This window comes from Typopeltis vanoorti, chromosome 5, assembly GCF_054136105.1.
Source record: "Typopeltis vanoorti isolate ZY-2024b chromosome 5, IOZ_Tvanoo_1.0, whole genome shotgun sequence".
NCBI classification, from domain to species: Eukaryota; Metazoa; Arthropoda; class Arachnida; order Uropygi; family Thelyphonidae; genus Typopeltis; species Typopeltis vanoorti.
The window spans coordinates 75,138,407-75,160,481 of record NC_143553.1 but is presented as its reverse complement, the minus strand read 5'-3'; the positions used below and the strand labels follow the sequence as shown (position 1 = coordinate 75,160,481).

At 33.5% G+C, this 22,075-nt stretch overlaps 1 protein-coding gene across 1 annotated transcript in view; it reads right to left on the bottom strand.

Moving 5' to 3' along the window:
* Nucleotides 1-13,904: 13,904 nt before the first annotated feature.
* Nucleotides 13,905-22,075, bottom strand: part of LOC150106544 (uncharacterized) — a 103,822-nt gene continuing 95,651 nt past the window's right edge. Inside the window, exon 6 of the mRNA XM_090393430.1 lies at nt 13,905-15,965. Coding sequence (XP_090249556.1) covers nt 14,722-15,965 — 1,244 coding nt within the window. The 3' untranslated portion in view covers nt 13,905-14,721. The remainder of the gene's footprint in view (nt 15,966-22,075) is intronic.

Below are 22,075 nucleotides of genomic sequence, written 5' to 3'. Positions count from 1 at the left end.
AGATTAGTTTGGTTTTTAAATCTGCTGCTGATCCTAAAAAAGTTTTTCAAGTTTGCATTCATTGCAGTGAAGCATAGTAGTTGTTTTCCATTTCATTTTGCACAAAATATACAAGGCATGATCAGTTCTAGACTGATCATAGTTATGGCAGTGGATGCATTTCTTGTGTTCATCAAGGCAGATGTTGGAAGATCTCCCAGTTTGATCTTGTGAAATGAACTTATGTTTAATTATTTCTCGGTGCTGTATTTATTCTATTAAATCTAATTATGAGTGTAAACCAGTACCTAAGTCTCAATACTTGTTTATTATTAACACTAGCTGTCATACCTTTGTTTCAGTAATGAAATATCATGAGTTGGCATAATCAAAAGAATTCTAAAAACAGAAGAAAACTCATGTAAAAACTTTATTACTGTAGAATTTTTGCCTAAGTATTATATGCATTGCACCTGTACTGACGACGCCTATGATACTTAGGCGAAAATTCTACGGTAATAAAGTTTTTACGCGAGTTTTCCTCTGTTTTTAGAGTTCTTTTGATTGAGCTGTCATACCTTCTCTCAACCTTACCACTCTTCAACTGGCAGACTTCCACTCACTCACAACTTTGTGAGAGAAAAATCTTAGCTTTCATTCCTTTAAGTGCACATAAACTCAATTTTCACATTTGTCCCCTCCCCACTTTTCATATAATGAAATCTTTCATCAACCAGTATCTTGCAACATCCTTTAAGTTTATAGCCTTCTCTCATATCACACCATTTTCTACTGATTGAACCAGCATCTGCAATCTACATAATCTGCCCTCATAATCTACATTCCATAATTCAGATGTCATCTTTATACTCTTCTTTCCACCAAGTCCATAGTTTTTCATCTCCTACCGCTATGTTGGATGAAGAGATATAATTCCAGAACCTCCTTCACGCTCACTTATATGTGAGTGTGAAGGAGGTTCTGGAACTGTTGCATCACCTGTATAAGAATTCAGCAATGGTGCCAGATGGAGTATGTGACAATAATGCCATGATGCTGAAACAAACATTGATGTTAAAGATAAGAAAGTCATTTTGGCTATTACAAGGCATTCTGGATGCCATAATATTGTTAGGCATGATTTCACATATGCCAAAACTGAATGGCCAAAGAGTGACAATCAGATAGGTTGTAATTAAGGTTAGTATTAAAATGGACTGTATTGAGGATAATTTCTGTTGATTCCCCAGTTTTTGTTTTTTTTTTCTCCAAGATATAGCATCTAAAAATATTTTCTGATTTGTTCCGGATCACTGGATGAGTGACAGTATCTTCATCATTAAGGTGAGCAGAATTAAGAACATTATTAGATTGTGCACTAGCTCTATTTCTGCCATATGTGATGTCTCTCGCATGTTCTTCCATACGCAACTCAATGAATTTCTCTGTCTGACCAAAATAGGAGATATTGCATTTACACCAAAGACGATAAACTGGCATCCAAAATGCCTTCAAATGTCAGCAATATGTTTGCAAGTTAATTTATAGCTGTTGTTCTCTTGTAATGTATATTTTTTTTTTATTTCTCTTTTCATGTTATGCACCTGAAAGTCTTCTAAGAAAACTACTTGTGCATTCAAATAGTAACTAGTTTTTTCTATTTAGTGTCTCTTGGCTTCTAGTCCTTAAATTTCTTTAATTAATTAATCCACATACACACCTTTGGTTATCAGATGACATGAGGTTCAGATCCTCATATTATTCTGTCATCCCACTGTTGTGTAACTCTCAATTTTTAGTCTATTTGTGAGTCATGAACATTTTGTTCTCTGGGCTTTTCCCATCTCACAGAAATTTCTTTTTTCCTTGTGCTTCATAAGTTCATATAACAAAATTAATGTTTTTTCCATTTTCAGCTTGTATTATTAATCCGTCTGTGTTGCAGCCTGACTCTTTTTCAAGAATTTAAAAGCAAAAGAAACCCTCTTTTGTGGACTTGCATGGGAGAACACGTGAAACCTGTGTGTGTGTGGGGGGGGGATTATAAAGCTACATAGTTACTAATTCTGTGTCTGTTTTATAAATACCTTAAGTACACAGAAGCTTTGTTTAGTTGCAATACAAATGTGCATTAGATGCACATTGGTATCACTAAATAGTACTATGTACTGTTTAGTAAGTTATAGGCTGCATTATCAACATATTCAGAATATTGAATATGTTAAGTGCAATTCAAATTAATTTTATTTTGTAAATTTTTTTTTAACAGGACAAAACTGCAGGTATCATTTATCAGTATTATGATTTTAGTTCAAAATGAAAGTCAGTTTAAAATTTTATATGTGATGTTGCAGAAACAAATATGTTTTTAACAAAAAACCAAGAAGTTTACAATATTACTAGCTTCCTATCAACAGCTTGCTTCCAAATGACTTCATCGATTGACCTAGATTTTTGGTCTTTTGATTTTTTTCATCTTTATGATATCAAACAATGATTTTTGCTAAAATTCTCTTTCGTTCTTTATTGTTAAATTATTTGGTCACTTAACATTAAAAGTGAGTTATTTTCTTTTGGTTTTATTAGTTGACCATAAATATTAAAAGATCTACACAATTGTCAACAAGTTTCACCAGCTACTCTGTTTGACTTCAAGACAAGAAAGTTGGTACAATAACGTTTACTGACTTTCTTGTTCTGAAGAAGCCAGACAGAATAGCTGATGAAACTGTTGACATTGCCTTTTAAATTTCTCTTTCTGTTTAAGTGATTATACCACTTTAGATTAGCTCTGCTCATATGCTCTTGAATGCATTGTTTCTTTCAAATTTTTTGTTTCTCTATAATAGATTTAGTTTAATCCTTTATTTAGTTTAAATAAATTTTCAACATTTTTGTTTCTCTGTTTCATTGTTTCTTTATTTTGATATGATTTTGGCATTTATGCTATCTATTTGAAGAAACCTATATCTCTGAGAAACCTAATGTTTCTCAGAGCGCTTATATCCATGGTCTAATCTTTGATATGTTTTATTTCTAACCCAGCTCTCAGATCCATAAGTTAAAACTGGTTTTGATCACTTTTTATATACTGCTAACTTAGCATTATGGCTAATTTCTCTTTTACATCATATAAATTTATTCACCTGCACCCTGCCATACCAACAATGCTTATTCTTTGTTTCTAATTTTAATTTGCCACCTTCACTAAAAGTTATGCATAGATAGCTAAACTATTTTATTTGTACTATAGTTCTCCATTGAGAATACAATTGATGATTTTCATGTCTTTTTATTGGTAATTTTCATACTAGATTTCTTACAGCAATTATTCCATTTGGTTAAGAGTCATATTGATTTAAGAGTGTAACTTAAAGCAGTTATACTCTTAAATCAATTGATTTAAGAGTATAACTGATTCATCATCAGTTGATTTAAGAGTATAACTGATTCATCATCAGTTGATTTAAGAGTATAACTGATTCATCATCAGTTGATTTAAGAGTATAAAATAATCTCCATGAAGTTAAAAAGCTTGATATCATCGGATTTTATGCCACTTTCCTTTATATTGCGATTCATATGGATAAGGGCTTAAATCTCATTTAAATCTACTGGTCACACAAAATTTTAATTGCCCATAGTTATGACCTCTGGTGAAAGGTGTGTGTACAAACACACACATATTAATGATACAATTTAAAACAGCCAAATTCAAATTATATGCAGTAATTTGTAAGATCTGGCATGTCTCTTTAACTTTGCCACTAACTTAATAAATAATCAGGTTTTAACTGTGGATGTATTTCTCCGACATGTTTTGCTGTCTATATAGCCAACAGCATCTTCAGGAAGTTATTTAATATAGGTCAAAAAAAAAAAAATTCCCAATAGCTGTTATTTCTATAAATTGAAAAAGACTGGAAATGATAGTTTAATCACATATATCATTAGGCAGGTTATGTGCAGTTTGTGTTGTGTATGCTCTGTGATTTCTGGCATAGGAAAGGTCTAGAATGTTAATTAATATTTTCCAAATGTTGTGAAGGATTAGTGTGTGTGTTTTGAGTGAATGGTCTCGGATGACTCCGTGAATCTGTCGAAGTACTTCTCTTCTTAGTAAGGTATGGAGGATGCTTGCCAATTTACCATGTGACATTCTTTGTGGATGTGCACTTTTTTCTTCCCTTTTGTTTTCAACATTGCTTAAATGTTTTTATTTTTAATACAGATTTCGAAAGTTCTCCCAGTTTGAGCTACATACACTTTTCCACAAGAACGTGGAATCTTGACTCCAGGATGTTTATAAAATGAAACTTTGTTTTACGGGAACATAGGAAACTTTTGTAAGGTCTTAACTGGTTCGAAGGCTGTTCTGATGTTGACTGATTTGAATATTTGGGCTATTTTTCTTGATGCATTGCCAACCATATGGTAAGGATACTGTGCCTTTGTAATTAATTTCTGAGTTATCACTGGGTGGTTCGCTAGAAAATAAAAGTTTCTTTAGTACCTTTTTTGAGTAACCATTTTGGAGAAGCTGGCTAATTAGGATTAGAAGTTTTTTTTTTTTTTTTAATGTCATCATTTTTGAGTATATTTAAAGCTGTTTTCTAAGGTTTGGATTATACCTGAATTTTGTTCATGATGGAATGAGCTTGCCTGTAGATACCTGCCCCTGTGGGTTGCTTTCCTGTAAACTTCTAATAATAATTCTCTAGTAATGTTTTTCTTGATAAAGGATGTCTAAAAATGGTAACTTTTCATTCTTTTCAAATTATAATGTGAATTTGATTTTCAGATGTTGATTATTCAGGAAACGCACAAAATCTTCAAGGTCTTTAGATGTTTCCAAATAATAAAGATATCAACATATCCTCAATAGGCATGTCGTTTTAAGATTACATGTGTAATAGCTGCAACTTCAAATTTTTTCCATGAATAAATTGGTGATAGGAGGAAATAAAGGTGAGCCCATTGCTGGACCATATATTTGGTAGTAAAATTTTTCTTTCTAAGTAAAGAACGAGGATTTGAGGCAGTGATCGAAGAGAAGTGATGTCAGGAGGAAATAGGTCTTGAACGATCTTTATTGATTCTTCCACAGAGACATTTGTAAACAATGAAACTATGTCTAAACTAGCTAATATAATATATCTGATGGGGTAATTTGTATGTTTGAAAGTTTATATACAAAATTTATTGTTTTTCAAGTAGGAATTAGAATGGCCAGTATGATGCTTGAGGAGGCCTGATAAGTATTTAGAAAAACATATATTTAATAGCTTCTATCATCCACTATTGGATGAAGGACGATGTCTGTTTTATGCATTTTAAGCACTACATACAATTTTTTATATGTGACGACCAAGTGGGATCATGGTCCATTTCTGAATACGTAGAAGAGTGATAACATGGAGGCAACCTTATTATCATAATCCACACTATTTAACATGACTGTTGAATTCTCTTTATCTGCTTTAAGTATAACGATTTTATCATTGTAACATGAACTTCTTAAAGTATCTTTCTTGAATACTGGGATATTATTTTTTGGCAGACAATTGTTTAATAAAACCAAAGCACTAAGTAATCTTGTAGATAATGCTTCTTTGTGTGACATCAGAAATATAATATCTTTTTCAATACTGGCCATGATGTAAACTTTTGGAATATGTTTTGTAATACTAATTTGTAATAATAATAATATAACCAATGTCTTTGTTTAGAACTGAAGTTTCTAAACACTAAGATTTATTAAGATAGAATTACTAAGATTATAAAAATTTAATACAAATTTATTAGGTCAGAAAGGTACATTTTCATGAACTCTGTTGTTATAAATGCTTGAATATTTTTGAGTCTATGTTTACATCCTTTGTGTACTCTTGAGACTTTCTTCACGTGCATACCATCTATGGCATTCCATATACTAGGGGATATTGAATTAGCCAGAGTATTATATAGGTGATATGCATTTTGTTCAGTGGAGAAAAAGTCCAGTGATTTTTTGCCCAGCATGCTGCCTGCTAACCAATTACTAGTCTTCCATGACAAGACGAACTTGTTCATTTCACTCTCTCATATATCAAAGTACACTGCAGCTGACTTTTGGAGAAGAATTATGTAAACAAATTCAATTTTTTATTTTATTTATATAGCTCATATAATGGATGAGTTTCTTCTCATTTGAAATATTTAAAGAGGCATTTAGAAGAAGACTCATTAATGGTCTTTGATTTCCTTAACCAATTTTTATTTTATGGCATCAGCAGTAATCAGCACAAATTCTTTACATTTTATGTCATTTGGATGCAGTTCTGCTACTGGACATATAAGTTATTGAAGTTAATAAAATGTTTATTGAATTTAGCTTTATAAAAGCTGCATTCAAAAAGCCACTTCAGGTGTAGAATCCATCTTTCTTTTTCCCTTTAGGAAAGGCTAGATGTATATTTCATGACTGATTTCTGGCCGAGTCTTTACATTTTTTTGTGGAAATTGAGGGCTTATGAAACCTAAATGTTTAAACTTTAAAAAGGTCTCGAACATCTTGTAGCAATCTAGAGTTTCTGTCAGCAGTCTCGGGATATTTTTCATATATATATATATATATTTATTTATTTCAGAATGCAATTTTGTCTTTATAGCACAACCAAGTAATTTGTCTTGAAAGTACATCTTGATTGTTTTTAGCTGATGGCAACAGAACTCTTTTCTCCAGCTTTTTTAATATATTCTGATCTCTCACTTTGCCTTCAGTTTAGCACTTCATAAAACTAAAAGGTGTAATATGCATTTCCTTTCTAATGTTTGAAGAATAATAGGTTGGGAGTGAAATAGAATATATACCCTTATTAAGCAAGAAATCCACAAGATGATAATGTAGAAAGAATATTGTGAGAATAAGAATGAGAGGAGTTATGAAATATATATATAAAGTTCAGGCCAGAGAAGTAACGAGTATTGTGTGGAAACTAAATCTGAGTATGAAAAGAAATTGGCTATCGGCAAGTCAAAGGAATTTTATTGTTATGCTACAAGCAAAAGAAGGAATGAATGTGGAAGAATAACTTTACTGAATGCAAATGATACCCTAGTCTAGTGTCAGAAGCTAATGAGATTGTTCAATTAATTAGTGTGCGCTTTGTTAAGATGTAACATGATGCATAGTGCCACTGCTACATTGAAGAGTTAGAGGTTCATGAAAATAAAGTTGAAGAGCTGTTGCATAACCTGGATAAGAATTTGTCAATAGGGACAGATAGACTATCAGCATGTTTGCTAAAGGAGTGTACAGCTGAATTGGCTAAGCCTTTCCATGTTTGTATAACTTGAGTCTCGGCTCAGGAATGATAGTTCCATTGTACAAAAGGTAATTAAAAGAAACACACATTAACTACAGTGAAAATTATTTAATTGTAAATATTTCATCCTAAGTATCTTAGGAAATCATCAGTATAGTAGTTTAAAACAATAATAGGAATAACATACAGTTAGGGCACATGATTACAATAGAATCTCATTAAACGTGCATAACGTGTTACAGAAAAAAAAAATTAATTAATTAATACAATTTTGTATGACAATTTCCCATACTTTAGGAATAGTAAGAACATTTGCAGTTTAAGTTTGGTCTGTGTAGCAGGGCTTCAGAACTTTCTTTGTATAAACGTTCATGTTTATATAAAGATTATGTAAAAGTTTAGGCTTTTCCCAATGGATCCTGTGATTTGGATTTTCAATTCCATGTTAAGAGAGGCCAGATTTCTGTGATTTAAAAAGACAAATGTGGTTTTGATGTTCCGAGATGCGTTTCTGAACAGACCTACCTGTCTGTCCAAAGTAAGACGATTTGCATGTGCATGGAATTTCATAAACACCAGGCAACATCAAAGGTGAGCGTTTGTCCTTAGGAGAAGATAAGTTGTAAATTTGGTTGATAGGTTTGTAAGTAGTGGCAAAATTGTATTTCTTCATAATTTTAGAAAGACGTTCGGAGATGCCTTTGATGTAAGGTATGGGAATCCTATGGACTTCTTCCTGTCTGGTTTGATGTGTGGAGAAGTGACTGATGATTTTTTGAGTTGTTTTCGGATTACATCCATTTAGGATGGCTGTATTTTTGATTACTTCTAATTCCTGGTTTAAAGATTCTTCAGAGGAGCAGAATTTGTGTGCTCTGAAAACTAGTGATTTAATAATGCCAGATTTCTGAGATGGATGATGAGCGGAAGAATTGTGAATGTAGCGACCTGAGAATGTAGGCTTGCGAAAGACAGACGTGCTGATGGAACCGTCTTATTTTCTTTGCATGTGTAAATCCAAAAAGGAGATACCCTGTGGAGATTCTTTTTCTAACATAAAGTTGATGCGATGATGAAGAAGGTTAATTTTATCTAGAAACAGTTGTAATTCATGTTCGGGATGATCACAGACTGCAAATACGTCGTCGACATATCTTAGCCAAAACTTTTGGTTTGGGTTCAAAAGTGAATATTTTTTCTTCAAGGTGTTCTAGAAACAAGTTTGCTAGGTTTGGTGATAAAGGAGATTCCATTGCTGTTCCTTCTTCATGCGACCTTTCCAGGTGAAGTAACCTGATGCAATAACAAACTTGAACAATTCAACTATATCAGACGGAAATTTTTGAGTTAGTAATTAAACCGCAGAAATCTGGCCTCTCTCAACACTGAATTGAAAATCCAAACCATAGGATCCATTGGGAAAAGTCTAAACTTTTACATAGATCTTTATATAAACATGAACGTTTATACAAAGAAAGTTCTGAACCCCTACTACACAGACCAAACTTAAACCGCAACGACGTTCTTACTATTCCTAAAGTATGGGAAATTGTCATACAAAATTGTGTTAAATAATTAATTTTTTTTTTCTGTAACATTACGCACGTTTAATGAGATTCTGTTGTAATCATGCGCCCTAACTGTATGTTATTCCTATTATTGTTTTAAACTACTGTACTGATGATGTCCTAAGATACTTAGGATGAAATATTTACAATTAAATAATTTTCACTGTGGTTAATACGTGTTTCTTTTAATTATGATCGCTCCACAGGTTTCGTTGTTTTAAAAAAAAAAAATTGTACAAAGGTGGTACAAAAACTTGCATGTCTAACTACCGACCTATCAGTATCTCTGGTGGTGAAGATTTTTAGAGAAGTTGGTAAGAACTTGCATATAGAAATGGGTAGACAAAGACAAACAAGCTATACTCTGCAAGGAGCGGCATGGGTTTACTAAAAGGTCATGTTTTAGCAATTGCTCATATTTTATAACAATGTTATGGCTGAATTGGATAAAGGGTGTTTATGAAAATGGATATACTATTGTTGTATGTTGGATTTTGCTAAGGCATTTGATAGGATACCACACGAAAGGCTGCTGCATAAACTGGAGAATATGTGATTGGAATATAAATTCTTGACTTGGAGTCATGGATGGTTGACAGACATATATCAAAAAGTGGTATACGGTGGGTGTGAATCTGCCAGATTTAAGGGGTTCAGTCCTTGGGCTATTGTTTTTCACTCTGTACATTAATGACATTAAGAAGGGTCTAATAGGAGATGTGCAACTGTTTGCCGATGATGCGAAGATAGGTAAGGAAATCGGGGATTTAGTGATATTCAGCACTTACAAAATGTTTGTCTAGACTTTGAATAGGCTGGAAATTTGGTCAAACAAAAATGGCTATCAGTTTAATGTTAGTAAGTGTTAAAGCTATGCATGATGATGAGATTTCCAGCAGCATATTATATCAGCAGGGTTATGTTACAAGAAACTAATGAGGCTAGGGATCTTGGCATAATGGTGGATAGCAAAAGTTTCAAATACAACTCATAGGATAATTGTGATGTTGAGGCGAACCTTGACATGTAAGGATAAGGATGCCATTTTGCCTTTTTATAAAGCCTTGATACAACCATACCAAGAGGATAAAGCTGTGGAAAGGGTACAAAGAAAAGTTACAAAGATTATATCCAGATTATGGGATTTAGATTATGAGGACAGATTGTGAGATGTGAATTTCAGACTCTGGTTAACAGGAGAAAGAGGAGTGATATGATAGAGGTATATAAACTTTTGAATTGGTGTTATAGGATATCGTCTGAAATTTTTCATTATATGGAAAGTTGGGAGAGAACATAGGGGCATTCATGGAATTTAAGTTTGTTTGCAGTCAAGAAAGGGATAGGAGCTAGGTTTTTCTCTTGCTGAGCAGTGAGTGAGTGGAATAGTTTGCCTTTAGGAGTAGTGAGTGCATATAGTGTGAATGAATTTAAGAGAAGATATGACAGTTGGTTTGAGTAATTTATAGCCTCCCTCAATGACTTCATGACTTCCTGGAGGTCTCAGATAATAATGATAAAATTCATAAAATAATTTAGTAACAATGACAACTTTATGAAAACAACAGAAAATGGTCAACACTTGCAACAGAGCCAGACTAACTTTTTCATGATATGTCTATAATATGATCCTGCCTCTGTCTCGGCTTTGCAAGTTAATAATGCTGTTAAAAAGCCTTTTCATCATGTATGCCCAAGTATATAATTATAATAAATTTAGTTTAATCCTTTATCCAAGTGTGAGCAAACAAAGTTTGTGCCTGAAAATATCTTCAGGACTGGGGTAAGGTATATTTTACTGTATATATATAATCCAGTAGATCTGAGATTTTGGCCGTGTAGCAGTGTCTCACAACTCAGCTCTTACTTATACAATTTTTCCATGGGGGAAAACTGTTCTTATGCATGACTTGGGTCATTTTCCAATGAACCTTCATGCAGAACATTTGACTACCCCTATTAGGGATAATAGTATGTTCTACAAGACCAGATTGTTCTATCTTATGGTCTTGAAATAATCTTGATAATTTTCATAATAGACAGGCTGCAGAGCTACCAGATTGACTAAAGGTATGATAAACCAAGTTATCTAATAAACACCAGAAAAAGCTAACATTTAATTATTCTTTCTCCATAAACCAGAAACTTTGTCATAACACAGCTCAATCTATGTGGTGAAGCATCCTCCTTTATTACTGTAGCAGCTTATTTTTGTATGTAGCCCAATTAATCATTTTTATTATTATTACTCTTATTATCTACTAGTGATATTATTGGCAGACAAGGAAATATCTAGCATAGATAATAATTGAAGTTATCTATTATTTGTCTGGTATTGTTTTTAATTCCTTAATCCTATCAGTGCACAGTGAATCTCCTTCATTGAAAACCTACTTGTTTAATTAAATATACTTAAATAAACCTAGATAATAAGAGTGAATAAATATTTTAATTTTTATTAGTTTTTTTTTCTTTTGTTTTTAAACACACTTTAGTAATTTGTATGTGTGGACATTTACTTTGTCAAGTTTAGAACAGAATTAATAAAGGAAATTAATTTTATATATTTTCAGTTTGAGTAACTCTCTGTATTGGGTAGTAGCATCAAATAGGTAATGTAAACTCACAGAAGATGTGTAATGGACAGTGTAATATTATGATGAAGAAAAAGACTACTCATTTACTTGGTGCTCATTTTTTTTTTCCTCCTTGGGATGGTGTTCATATATTTATTCATTGTCAAATAAAGATTAACATACCTATATAACTAAACTCTGAAATAAAAATAGCTTATTTACTTATTATTGTATTTATATCTGTGGAGTATATCTATGTGATGAGTAGCTTTGTACTGATAGGTGTATAATCTATAGAAGTATGGCAACCGAGCATTTGAAGAAACAAATTAACTTTCCTTGTTTTACAAGAAAATTTCTTAGTTTAGCAAAATACAACAAAAATATATTAAAATTTTAGAGGTTTATATATGTAATGATACAAGTAGAAAATTTTAAAAACAGGATAGGAAAAGAACAACTTTTACAGTATAATTAATAATTATACTATAAAATGTAAAATATTTCACTTATTAATAATTATGAAAACAGGATATGCATTACAGTATTATGCATACACTGCCTAGTCAAATTAGAAACCCTACTTAAAGCGTTTCAAGGAAATTATGCAAATTAGATATGTTGTGATGTTATATAACTGACTTAACAGGCATAATAAAATCAGGAAGAATTTTTTGTATCTACTTAGTTAAGAAACCACATGTAGGACCTAAGTTACACATCTGGGGAAGCCTAAGCCTTCACTCAAAACATGCAAGATTTTTTTCTGAAAGGAAAAAATATAATGAGAAAGCTTCACAAAAAGTCTGTATCCTAACTGACATTATGGATTAACGAATAGCGATGAAAACAATTTCAGTTAATGGGTTTCATTATAAAGTTAATTATTTTTATAAGGTCAGAAGCTTGGACAAAGAGAAATAAATATGAAATAAGAGAACAAAAAGAAATGTCCATGTTGCATAGAAGTTCTATGCAACATGGTGATGAATAGAATGGAATGGTGACACTAATTAGCATCATCCTAAACTGTGAATAAAACAAATATAAAAATATTTAATTTAATATCACATTGTTATATTCAAAATAACATGCATACATAGCAATTAAAAAATAGCAGATTTCAGTGAAAAGCTCTTAAAAGAAAACAGTGTTGATTTTTAAAAAGAATATGAATGAATGTTTGAAAGAACATAAAGCACTGAGAGAATCGAGCATATGCAAAGGGGGAGGGGGCTCAAATTTATACAGCCCACTGTTGCTCCTACTTTATTTTCTACTGCCATAACACCTCAATCATATTTAGTTCTCTTTTTCCCTTTGTGGGTGGGACTGCTATGAAAACTTAGACTTAAGTGTCATTACATTACAAGCAAAAACTGTTTATTCATGAATGCAAAAGAACCTGCTTGGTTTTTCAAAATCTGGTTGCTGCAAGTTTGTAAAATTCATGACTTTCAAGATGTTCATGTAGCTTTTTTTTTTTCCTTAATATAAGCATTCTTCCATTTTTTTTTTGAAAATGCAAACTGACATATGCACTTTCAAAATAAATCAGATATTGGCTTTGTTCTGTTATATTTAAGTGACCAGTGGTGTGCCCCAGGAATAAGCCCTTGGGCCACTGTTGTTTAATCTGTACATTAATGATGTTAGAAAAGGCCTGACATTAGTTGATGATGCAAAGATGGGCAGGGCAGAGATGCTACTGATATACTGCATTGACAGGGTGATTTGAATAGGCTGGAAGCATGGGTAAACAATAATAGCTATCAATTCAATGTTAGTATTTGTAAAGTTATGCACTCTGGCATGATGCGATATCCAGCAGTATATTATGTTGGTAGGATTATGCTTGCAGTAACTGGCAAGGCTAGAGATCTTGGAGTTATGGTTGATAGAAAGTTGAAATTTGAAGATTACATAATAAAAATATTGCAAAAACAACTTAGAGCATAACTGCAATGTTGAGATAAACATTGACATGTAAGGAAATAGAAGTTGTGGCTGCCTGGTCTACTGTACACAGATTGGGTTTGGAGGGGATAAAGTAGTTGTGGAATAGTTACAAAGATGATATCAGAACTATGGAATGTATATTACAAGAACAAATTGAGAGTATGTGGACTGCAGGCACTGGTAGATGGAAGAAAAAGAGAGGTCTATAATCTTTTGAGAGGGGTATTTTAGGATATCGAAAAGTTCAAATTTTTCATTATATGGAAGGTGGGGAGAGGACAAAGGAGTGGGTAGGAACAGTCTGCCTGTTGAAGAAGTGACCATCTAGTGTGAATGAGTTTAAGAGAAGGTATGACAGATGATGGAGGTAATGTATTATTATAATACAGGTCTCTCCATGGAGTCAGAAGACTCATTGCAAGAGATTGATTGTATAGGCTCCTTTGACAAGTTCAACTCTCTGGAGGTCTAATAATAATATCGAAAAGTAACATTTTTCATAAGCTATTATCAAAATTAACTTTTTGTTTTGTTATACCAGTTCTCTAAAAAAAAATTGATTTTAAGATGTTTGTTATTTAATATTATTCATGGAGAGTCCAGATGATTTTGGAGATAATATTACAATCTCTCTTTCTGAAATCACTGCTCTACTTCACATAGTTTGGTTACCACTGTCTGGGCTAGAGTATAGAGATAACTATGTAAGATGATGGATGCTTTTTTTTTTGTCACTTCCACTGTCACTTTAAGCTGCAGAAACTGAAATAATATTATATGGAATATTCGCACATAAAAAAAATTAGGTCAATTCATAACACTGATGATTACAGTTATGTACCAGTTCATCATCAGATCAGTCAGTCTAACAGCAGTTTGAAGAAAATATTGGCAGAATCAATTATCCACATTAGCACAGTTTACCCATTAATTGTTGAAGACTAAGAGGTGTTATTTGCTAATCCAAATTCATATTACACAGGCTGCTTTTCATATATTAGTAAAATCCATCACATATTAGTAAACTGAATTCTGTTTTTAAAATATGTATAAGTCCTATGTGATATTGAGGTAGGATTTTTAATTTTCTGGCTAGGCAGTATTATATATCAAGTATATACAGCTCATTTTGTTCTTTTGAGAATTTGTAATTTTAGGTATGCTTGAACAGTTCATTTTGGCACATCAAAAATAAAACTTAATAAAATATAAAATGTACCTGTTATACAGGCACACAGAAGTTGCACTGTTATTTTTAACTTTCTTAGCCATGAATTGTTTTATGAAAGGTCTAAAAGTTACAGAAGTTCTGAATATATATTTTTTTTTAAATCAAGAAATGTTGCAGCTTTTGCCCTCCTGTTTACTTTGTCCAGAATGTGAACTTTGGCGAAAGGGAACAGTTTTGCTCCGTTGCCTGGCTACAGCTAAAGTGTCATTACTAACATAAGAAATTCTTACACCACCATAAGCCCGTCGAGGTGGTAACCTATAAGGATCATCTTCTTCAGAGCTAGAACTTGAGCATGTACTGCAGCACTCATCTTCATTATCTCCATTTGTTTGAGAACAGAGAAATCTGTCAACAACTGCACTTTCAACAACAGGATCAAATGTAACTCTTGTAGTCTTAGTTGAATCTTTTCCTTCTTTAGAGTATTTAGTTTTGCGAAGACAAGTGCTGAGTTCAGACTTAGCCACTTTATTTTTTGTATGTAAAATGCTACTTTTTGTAGGCATTTTAGGTGCACTGGTAGCTGATTCCACTGTGTCCACACAACTAACATTTGATCCTGAAGGTGTATTAGTGCTGGCTGTAGAAAATGAGGCATTATTACTGCCACTTGGACCAGCCTTAGAACTTGTATGATGTAATGATTCATTGTAAACTGCAGAGTCATAAATAGCTGCTTCAGATTTTTTTGCACCTGGAGAAAAGCACACCATAACTTTCCTTGTGGATGAGCTGTTATCTGTATTTGTAGTGCACTGACTAGTTGAATAACTTTCACGTGGTGGATCACTCTTTTGCTCATTGGTACTGTTTCCAGTCTCATGTAAAGTAGGCGGGGAATGTGGTGGTGTGTTTTGTATAGACATATTAGTATCTCGAGTCAGGTCTGGCATTGAGAAATGAGCCGTTGTGCGTCGGTGATGATATCTACGTCCTGCAGGAAGACGTTGTTGTTCTTCAATCTCTTCTATGACCTCAACATAAATAGCAGAGTTAGCCATCAGGGCATCTAATGTTAAATCAGTAAAGGTAATAGGCTCTCTGGAGCGTCCAATGTGAGATTTCTGTACAACTTCACCATCTGTTATCCTTTTACTGCATGCAGGAACTATCTGGTTATTGCTTTGTTTTGGAGAACTTTTGGTTTCTTCGCCTTCTGATGATGATGAATCACTCTTTACCACAGAAGAGCATTCTTGTAGTTGTATAGTCCCATCAGATCGACAGTCAGGTGACGATTTTTGGATTGAGCTGGATTTTACATGATGCTCAACAGATGGTGCTGATAAAGGAGCATTTGTTCTACGCCTATTATGGATAACTGCATCACCTGTGCGAGGAGCTGTAAAACAAAATATATACAAAATGAAATCAAAAGCAGCTAACATGATTTCATTAAAAATGCAAAAGAAATTATTCTTATTCATATGCATCTATTATCAGATTTATTCACTTTTCATATTACTGTGATATGATTTAATTGATTAATACAACATAACTATAAAGTAAATTTCATCACCATTTAACCAAGGCATTCTCAATGTAGAGCAATCTCAATGCGATCACAAAGACACTCAAAGAAATGAGTAAGGCTGCAAAAGACCCAAGCTAATAATTTGATAATGACCGTTGAAAGCATTCAAGGTTGGTTTTGTTAATTTTGCAAAGGATGATAGTTTCCAAATTACTGGCAATTTGTCACCAAATTTTTTGACACAAAAAATCTACTTTTTCCCCCCTTAATTATCTTGTTTATTACATTGTATTTATTAAGTATGCTCACTATCTGTTTCTATATTTCTATTTCGTCTTCCATTTTTCTTCTGTTTATCATGTATTGTAATATAAAGTTCTTTAGTTGGGGTGCTTAAGGGTCAAAGCTGTATAACTGAGAGCAGACCACCACATGGCCCTTAAAGGAATGTGGAGAACCGACCAGGGCTTCTCACCTAATGTCCAATCCTCACCTTCTCATGGTGCACCCTGTTGGGTATGGGTATCTACCTGGATACTGAACGGACGAGGATGGGCTGGCAATTTGGGATTTAGCTGACCAAATTGTATTCTTATTGGCTTAAACCAAAATACAAAAAATGATGGTACAACATGACAAAATTTCATGCTGGCTGATGTGTCGTCCGGTTAAACAACCCCCCCCCCCCATTGTTTTTGCCAGGGAACCAGGGCAAGCAACGAAAAGTCAGCTACTGTAACAAATCTGAAAACACACCCCAACTCAATATCACCAAAGTTAAAGATCGGTACTATCAACATAAGAAGCCTGAATGGCAAAGAAATGGAGCTAGCTGAGGAATTAGATAAGTGCCAGATCAACATAATAGGAGTAACTGAAACAAAAACTGATGAGATCTTTCTGAGCAATAAATACAAAATGTTATATTTAGGCAATGACAATCAAGGAAAAGAAGGAGTAGCCATAGTATTCAACACTAAATACGAGGCTAATCTTTTTGAATGGAAGGCAGTCTCAAGTAGAGTGATGTGGGCAAATATCAGAATGGGGAACTGGACAATGAGACTTATTTGTGTCTATGGTCCCACAGAAGGTTCTGCTAAGGTAGAAGTGGAGGAATTTTTTGAGGATTTAGAGAAAGCAACTGACACAATGAAAAAGGAAAAGTTGGTCCTTGTTAGGGATTTAAATAGAAGAGTAGGAAATGATTGTCAGACATACAAAATATTTTGGGAAAATTTGGAGAAAAGAGCAAAGCTAACAATAATGGCAAATACTTGTTGGATTTCTGCTCAGGACATGGACTGGTTATTACTAACACCATGTTCCAACATAAAAATGTGCACAAATTCAAATGGAGAGAAGAGACAAGGAATAAGAAAAGTCTCATTGACTAGGTTATTGTTGATAGTGTTGTTTTCTCCCTGGTGCAGGACACCAGAGTGTACAGAGGGTTTGAAAATATAGGTGGATTGATACGGTACAAAGTGCCTTAGAAGATAGAAATATAAGATCTGATAATGTTGGAGTCTGGACAGGTAACAGGCTGATTTGGAGGAAAATTATAGATAAGAAGTTAGTAGTGATGTACATTTTTCATGTAATACTATCATTACATATATGGGGGGATGGTCTCACACCAGACAATGAAATTCATCACCCACTTAAAGACAATTACAAACATCCATACCTGCAGTGGGTATCCAGAAAATTCACCGAAAACAATTAATTGAAAAAACCATAAATCAAAAGACAACAGTTAATCAAAAGGCAATTCATAATAATAACAATATGGCAAAACTACAAATCACTGAATGAACAGTTCATTGAAAAATGAATTATAAGACATGAAATGAAATGTCTTATACTGCAGCTTTTTTGATTAATTTATGATGCAGTGAAGCTTAACATGATATCCCCTTTACACACACATATATATACATATATACACACATATTGCATTTATTGACTTTGAAAAAAGCATTAGACAAAGTTAAAAGAAATATTATTTAACATATTAAAAGAAAGACAAATACCAAATAAGATTAAATCACTAGCTATCATATACGAGAGAGAGATAAACCAAGGGGTCTGACAGGGATGTCCCCTCTCAGCAACTCTTTTTAATATCTATTTAAATGAAATAATAATAAAATGGAATAAAAATTTACATCAAGGAATTAAACTTTCTTCTACAGTAAACTTAAACACTCTCCTCTTTGCCGACGACCAAATAATAATTACAAATTCTGAAGATAAACTACAGAAAGCTATTTTAGATCTAAATAAGATATCCAAAGATTATGGCATGATAATATCAACAGAAAAAATCAAAGATTATGGCCTTTAAAGGACAAGATCCAGCAAGAACAAAAATAGTAATAGATAACAAGATCTTAGAACAGGTGAATTCATTTAATTACATAGGATGTATGATCACATATGAAAATGAAAAAGATATAAACATAAAAATTGCAAAATATTTAAAAATAACAGGTGTAATTAACTCTATATTTAAACCAAACCTAGTTCAAAAACAAACCGGACTAAAAGTATACAATACATTAGCCCTACCAGTCTTAATGTATGGAAACAAAATCTGGACAAAAAGGCAAAGATTAACAACAGCAGAAATGAAGTTTATGAGAAAAACTGCAAAGTATACCCTATTTGATCACAAAAGAAACAAAGAAATTATGAAAGAATTAAACCAAGAACCAGTAATAGAAAAAATTAAAAAATGTAAACATAAATGGATGGAACACGTTTAAAGAATGAAAACAGAAAGATTACCAAAACAAGCCATTAGGAAAAAGAAAACCAGGACATCCTCTTAAACGATTCAATGATGACTTCTAAGCCAGAACAGGCCATGCTAGGCCTAAATCCTTGATATGCATGATGATTATTTTTATTTTTCAACATAATCTCCCTTAAAGACTAATACATTTATTCCAGTGCCATTATCCCCTGTAGTAGTTCTTGGTAAGATCTGCAAAATGTCCCTCTACAGCTGCAATCACCTCTTGATTCAAAGAAAAATGCTGACTAGCAATGATGTTCCAACAATTTATAGTGCAGATCCCTTAATTTTTCCATTGCCAAAACATCTTTGTGGGCAGGTGCATTGTCCTGATAAAGATGATTTTTTTCCTTCTGCAAACCGGGTCTTTTCTCACGAATTTTTCCATCTAGTCTGGTTAAAAGATTGGAATAACATTCTCCGGTTATTGTTTTACCCTTTTCAAGATAATTAGTAAACAACATGCCTTTAGTATACCAAAACACTGATGCCATGACCTTGTCTTCTTTGGCGCTGAACAACCAGCTTCTGTGCACTGTTTTGACTGCTGTTTGGATTCTGGTGCGTAACGGTGAATCACAAGTCTCATCCATAGTAATAAATCGACACACAAAATCAGTTTTATTCTTGTTAAAATACTCTTAATACTCGAGATTTTGATTTTCGTTCAAGTGTGTTTTTGATTTGCCGGCACCCATCTTGTGTAAAGAATTTCCATTTGCAATTCTTCATGCAAAATATATTCTACACATTCTTTTGACTTGCCGGTCATCCAGTACCATATTGTGCACTGATAAATGATTTCTGGTGTTACACTTTTTGGACACCCTTCACATGGATCATCTTCAAGGCTGGTACAGCTGCATTTCTTAATTGTCAAAAACAAAGGAGAAGACTCTTGCCCATAAACTTTTATGAACTTTGAATGAATTTCTTTTGGCTTAAACTTTCTTTTACAAAGAATTTTATAACTGCACGACACTCAATTTTATCCATTTCAAGGGATACACAGACAACACTTTGGTTTCTGACAGCTGTATAAAAAAAAAAAAAAAAAAAAAAAAAAATTGACTTGCAATTTCACATCTATGCTTATGACAGATGTACCAACTTAAAAAAAAAAAAAATTTCCGATAGTTTTCCCATTTACGGTTGAGAACTTTTCAGACCACCCATATACAGGGTGTTCGGGATAAATTTGACAGTTTCGTAAGGAAAAAGAAAATCTTCTTTGTATCTATTAAATTTAATGAATTGACAAAAAAACATTACAGGCAGAGTTAATTACAATACTATCAACAAGATTTACTCAAAATAACCACCATTAGCATCGATCACAGCTTCAATTCTGCTTCGGAACCTCGAACAAGCTGATGCTACAGTCTCCCTGGGAAGGGCCGCAAAAACTGTTTTAATTTTATCCATTAACTGGGCTTTTGTATTACTGGAAGTGCGATTGGTGTCTTTTTCAACTGCGCCCCATACAAAATAATCCATGGGGTTAAGGTCTGGGGAGTTTGGAGGCCAAACATTTGGACTGGTGAAGTCGTAGAAATTTTCAGACAACCATTTTTGACTTTTCCCAGAGGTGTGGCAAGGAGCCGAATCCTGCTGCCATACATACGGCCTACCATTGGCTACCCTTGTTATCCAGGGCTTGACTACAGTGTTTAGCAACTCCACGTAGCCATCTGAAGTCAACCTGAGGCCCTCTTGGAAAAAATGCGGAGGCATCACATTGCCTTCAGAGGATACACATCCGAAAACCATCACAGTTTGGGGAAATTTAGTCTGCATTACACGAGGAATGTCCTTTGTACTGTATGCAAGCCATCTGTTATTCTGCGTGTTGTGTTTTTGATCCTGGCAAAAGTTTTTCTCATCGGAAAAGAACCAGATTGTTTGTGGTTCCGCAGGATGTTTCACTTTGCTTAGAAGTTTCTTCGCGTTTATCAAACGTTTTTCACGGGCCTTTTCTGTAAGCAGCTGACCTTTGCGGCGCTTGTATGAGTAGTAGCGGAGGTCTTCATTGAGTGCAAGCTTCATAGTAGAGGCTGCAACATTCATTTCACGTGACAAAGCCCGAATTCCAATGCCAGGGATCTTCAACACCTGTTCCTGCAGATTTGCGAGGAATTCTGCTGTACGAACGCAATCAGATCGTCTGCTAGGGATCTTTCTTCTTGCTACATCCTCGTAGTCACCATTGCAAGTCTCTAGTTCATGCCTGATTGTTTTTACTGTATTCAGGGAGCATTGGGCAGCAGTCGAAATATCCTTATTTTGATGGCCGGCACGAATCATCATGATACAAGTTATTCTCTTCCATGATTCAGGTGGGTTCCAGCTATCCATCCTTTCTGACATCTTGTATATGAATGAAGAAGGATCCAACCTTTTAAATGAAGAGAAGTGTGTGTTAATACATGTAACTTACGGAAAAATATAATTATAAATATGTCAAATTTATCCCGAACACCCTGTATATATAAAAGATGTGTGTAGTAAGTTTTTTTTTTTTTTTTGAGAGAGAGAGAGAGATATTCCTTTCAGTCAGTATATAGATTTCGTGCATATACATAATCTCTTCATGATTATGTAAAAAACTTTATATTGAGATGGATACTTTATTGCATGGAATCCTTACATTCCTGATTAAAGTCACGTATTACTAGTAATTATTATCATTAATAGTAGGTGCATTATTATTATTCCTTTTCCTCTCTCATCAACCTAATTGTTGGTGTGATAGCAATGCTAAATTACTAGGGCATAATAATAGAATAACATGGTTTCCTGTTGTCTTTATTATCTGGTAAGTGTTTCCTGTCTCTAAAGAAATGCATGTTCATGGGATTGGTTTGCTTGTTTCCTGGAGGAAAAACACTGCCATCTCTGTATGAGGCCTGCTAACACTCACTTTCAGTTGAAGAGGACTAATAATTATTCATGTCAACTAAAGGGCTTTGTTTATACTGACCGAACTACAGAGGCTCCATTATTATTATTAGTAGCAACAAATTTTTATAAAAATTTCACATACCAAATTTGAGTAAAATATATCCCATATAACTAGTGTAGATGCAGAAATTATACGGGATGAATTTTACTCAAATTTGGTATGCGAAATTTTTATAAAAATTTGTCGAACTGTTCCAGCTTTCGGTTAAACTAT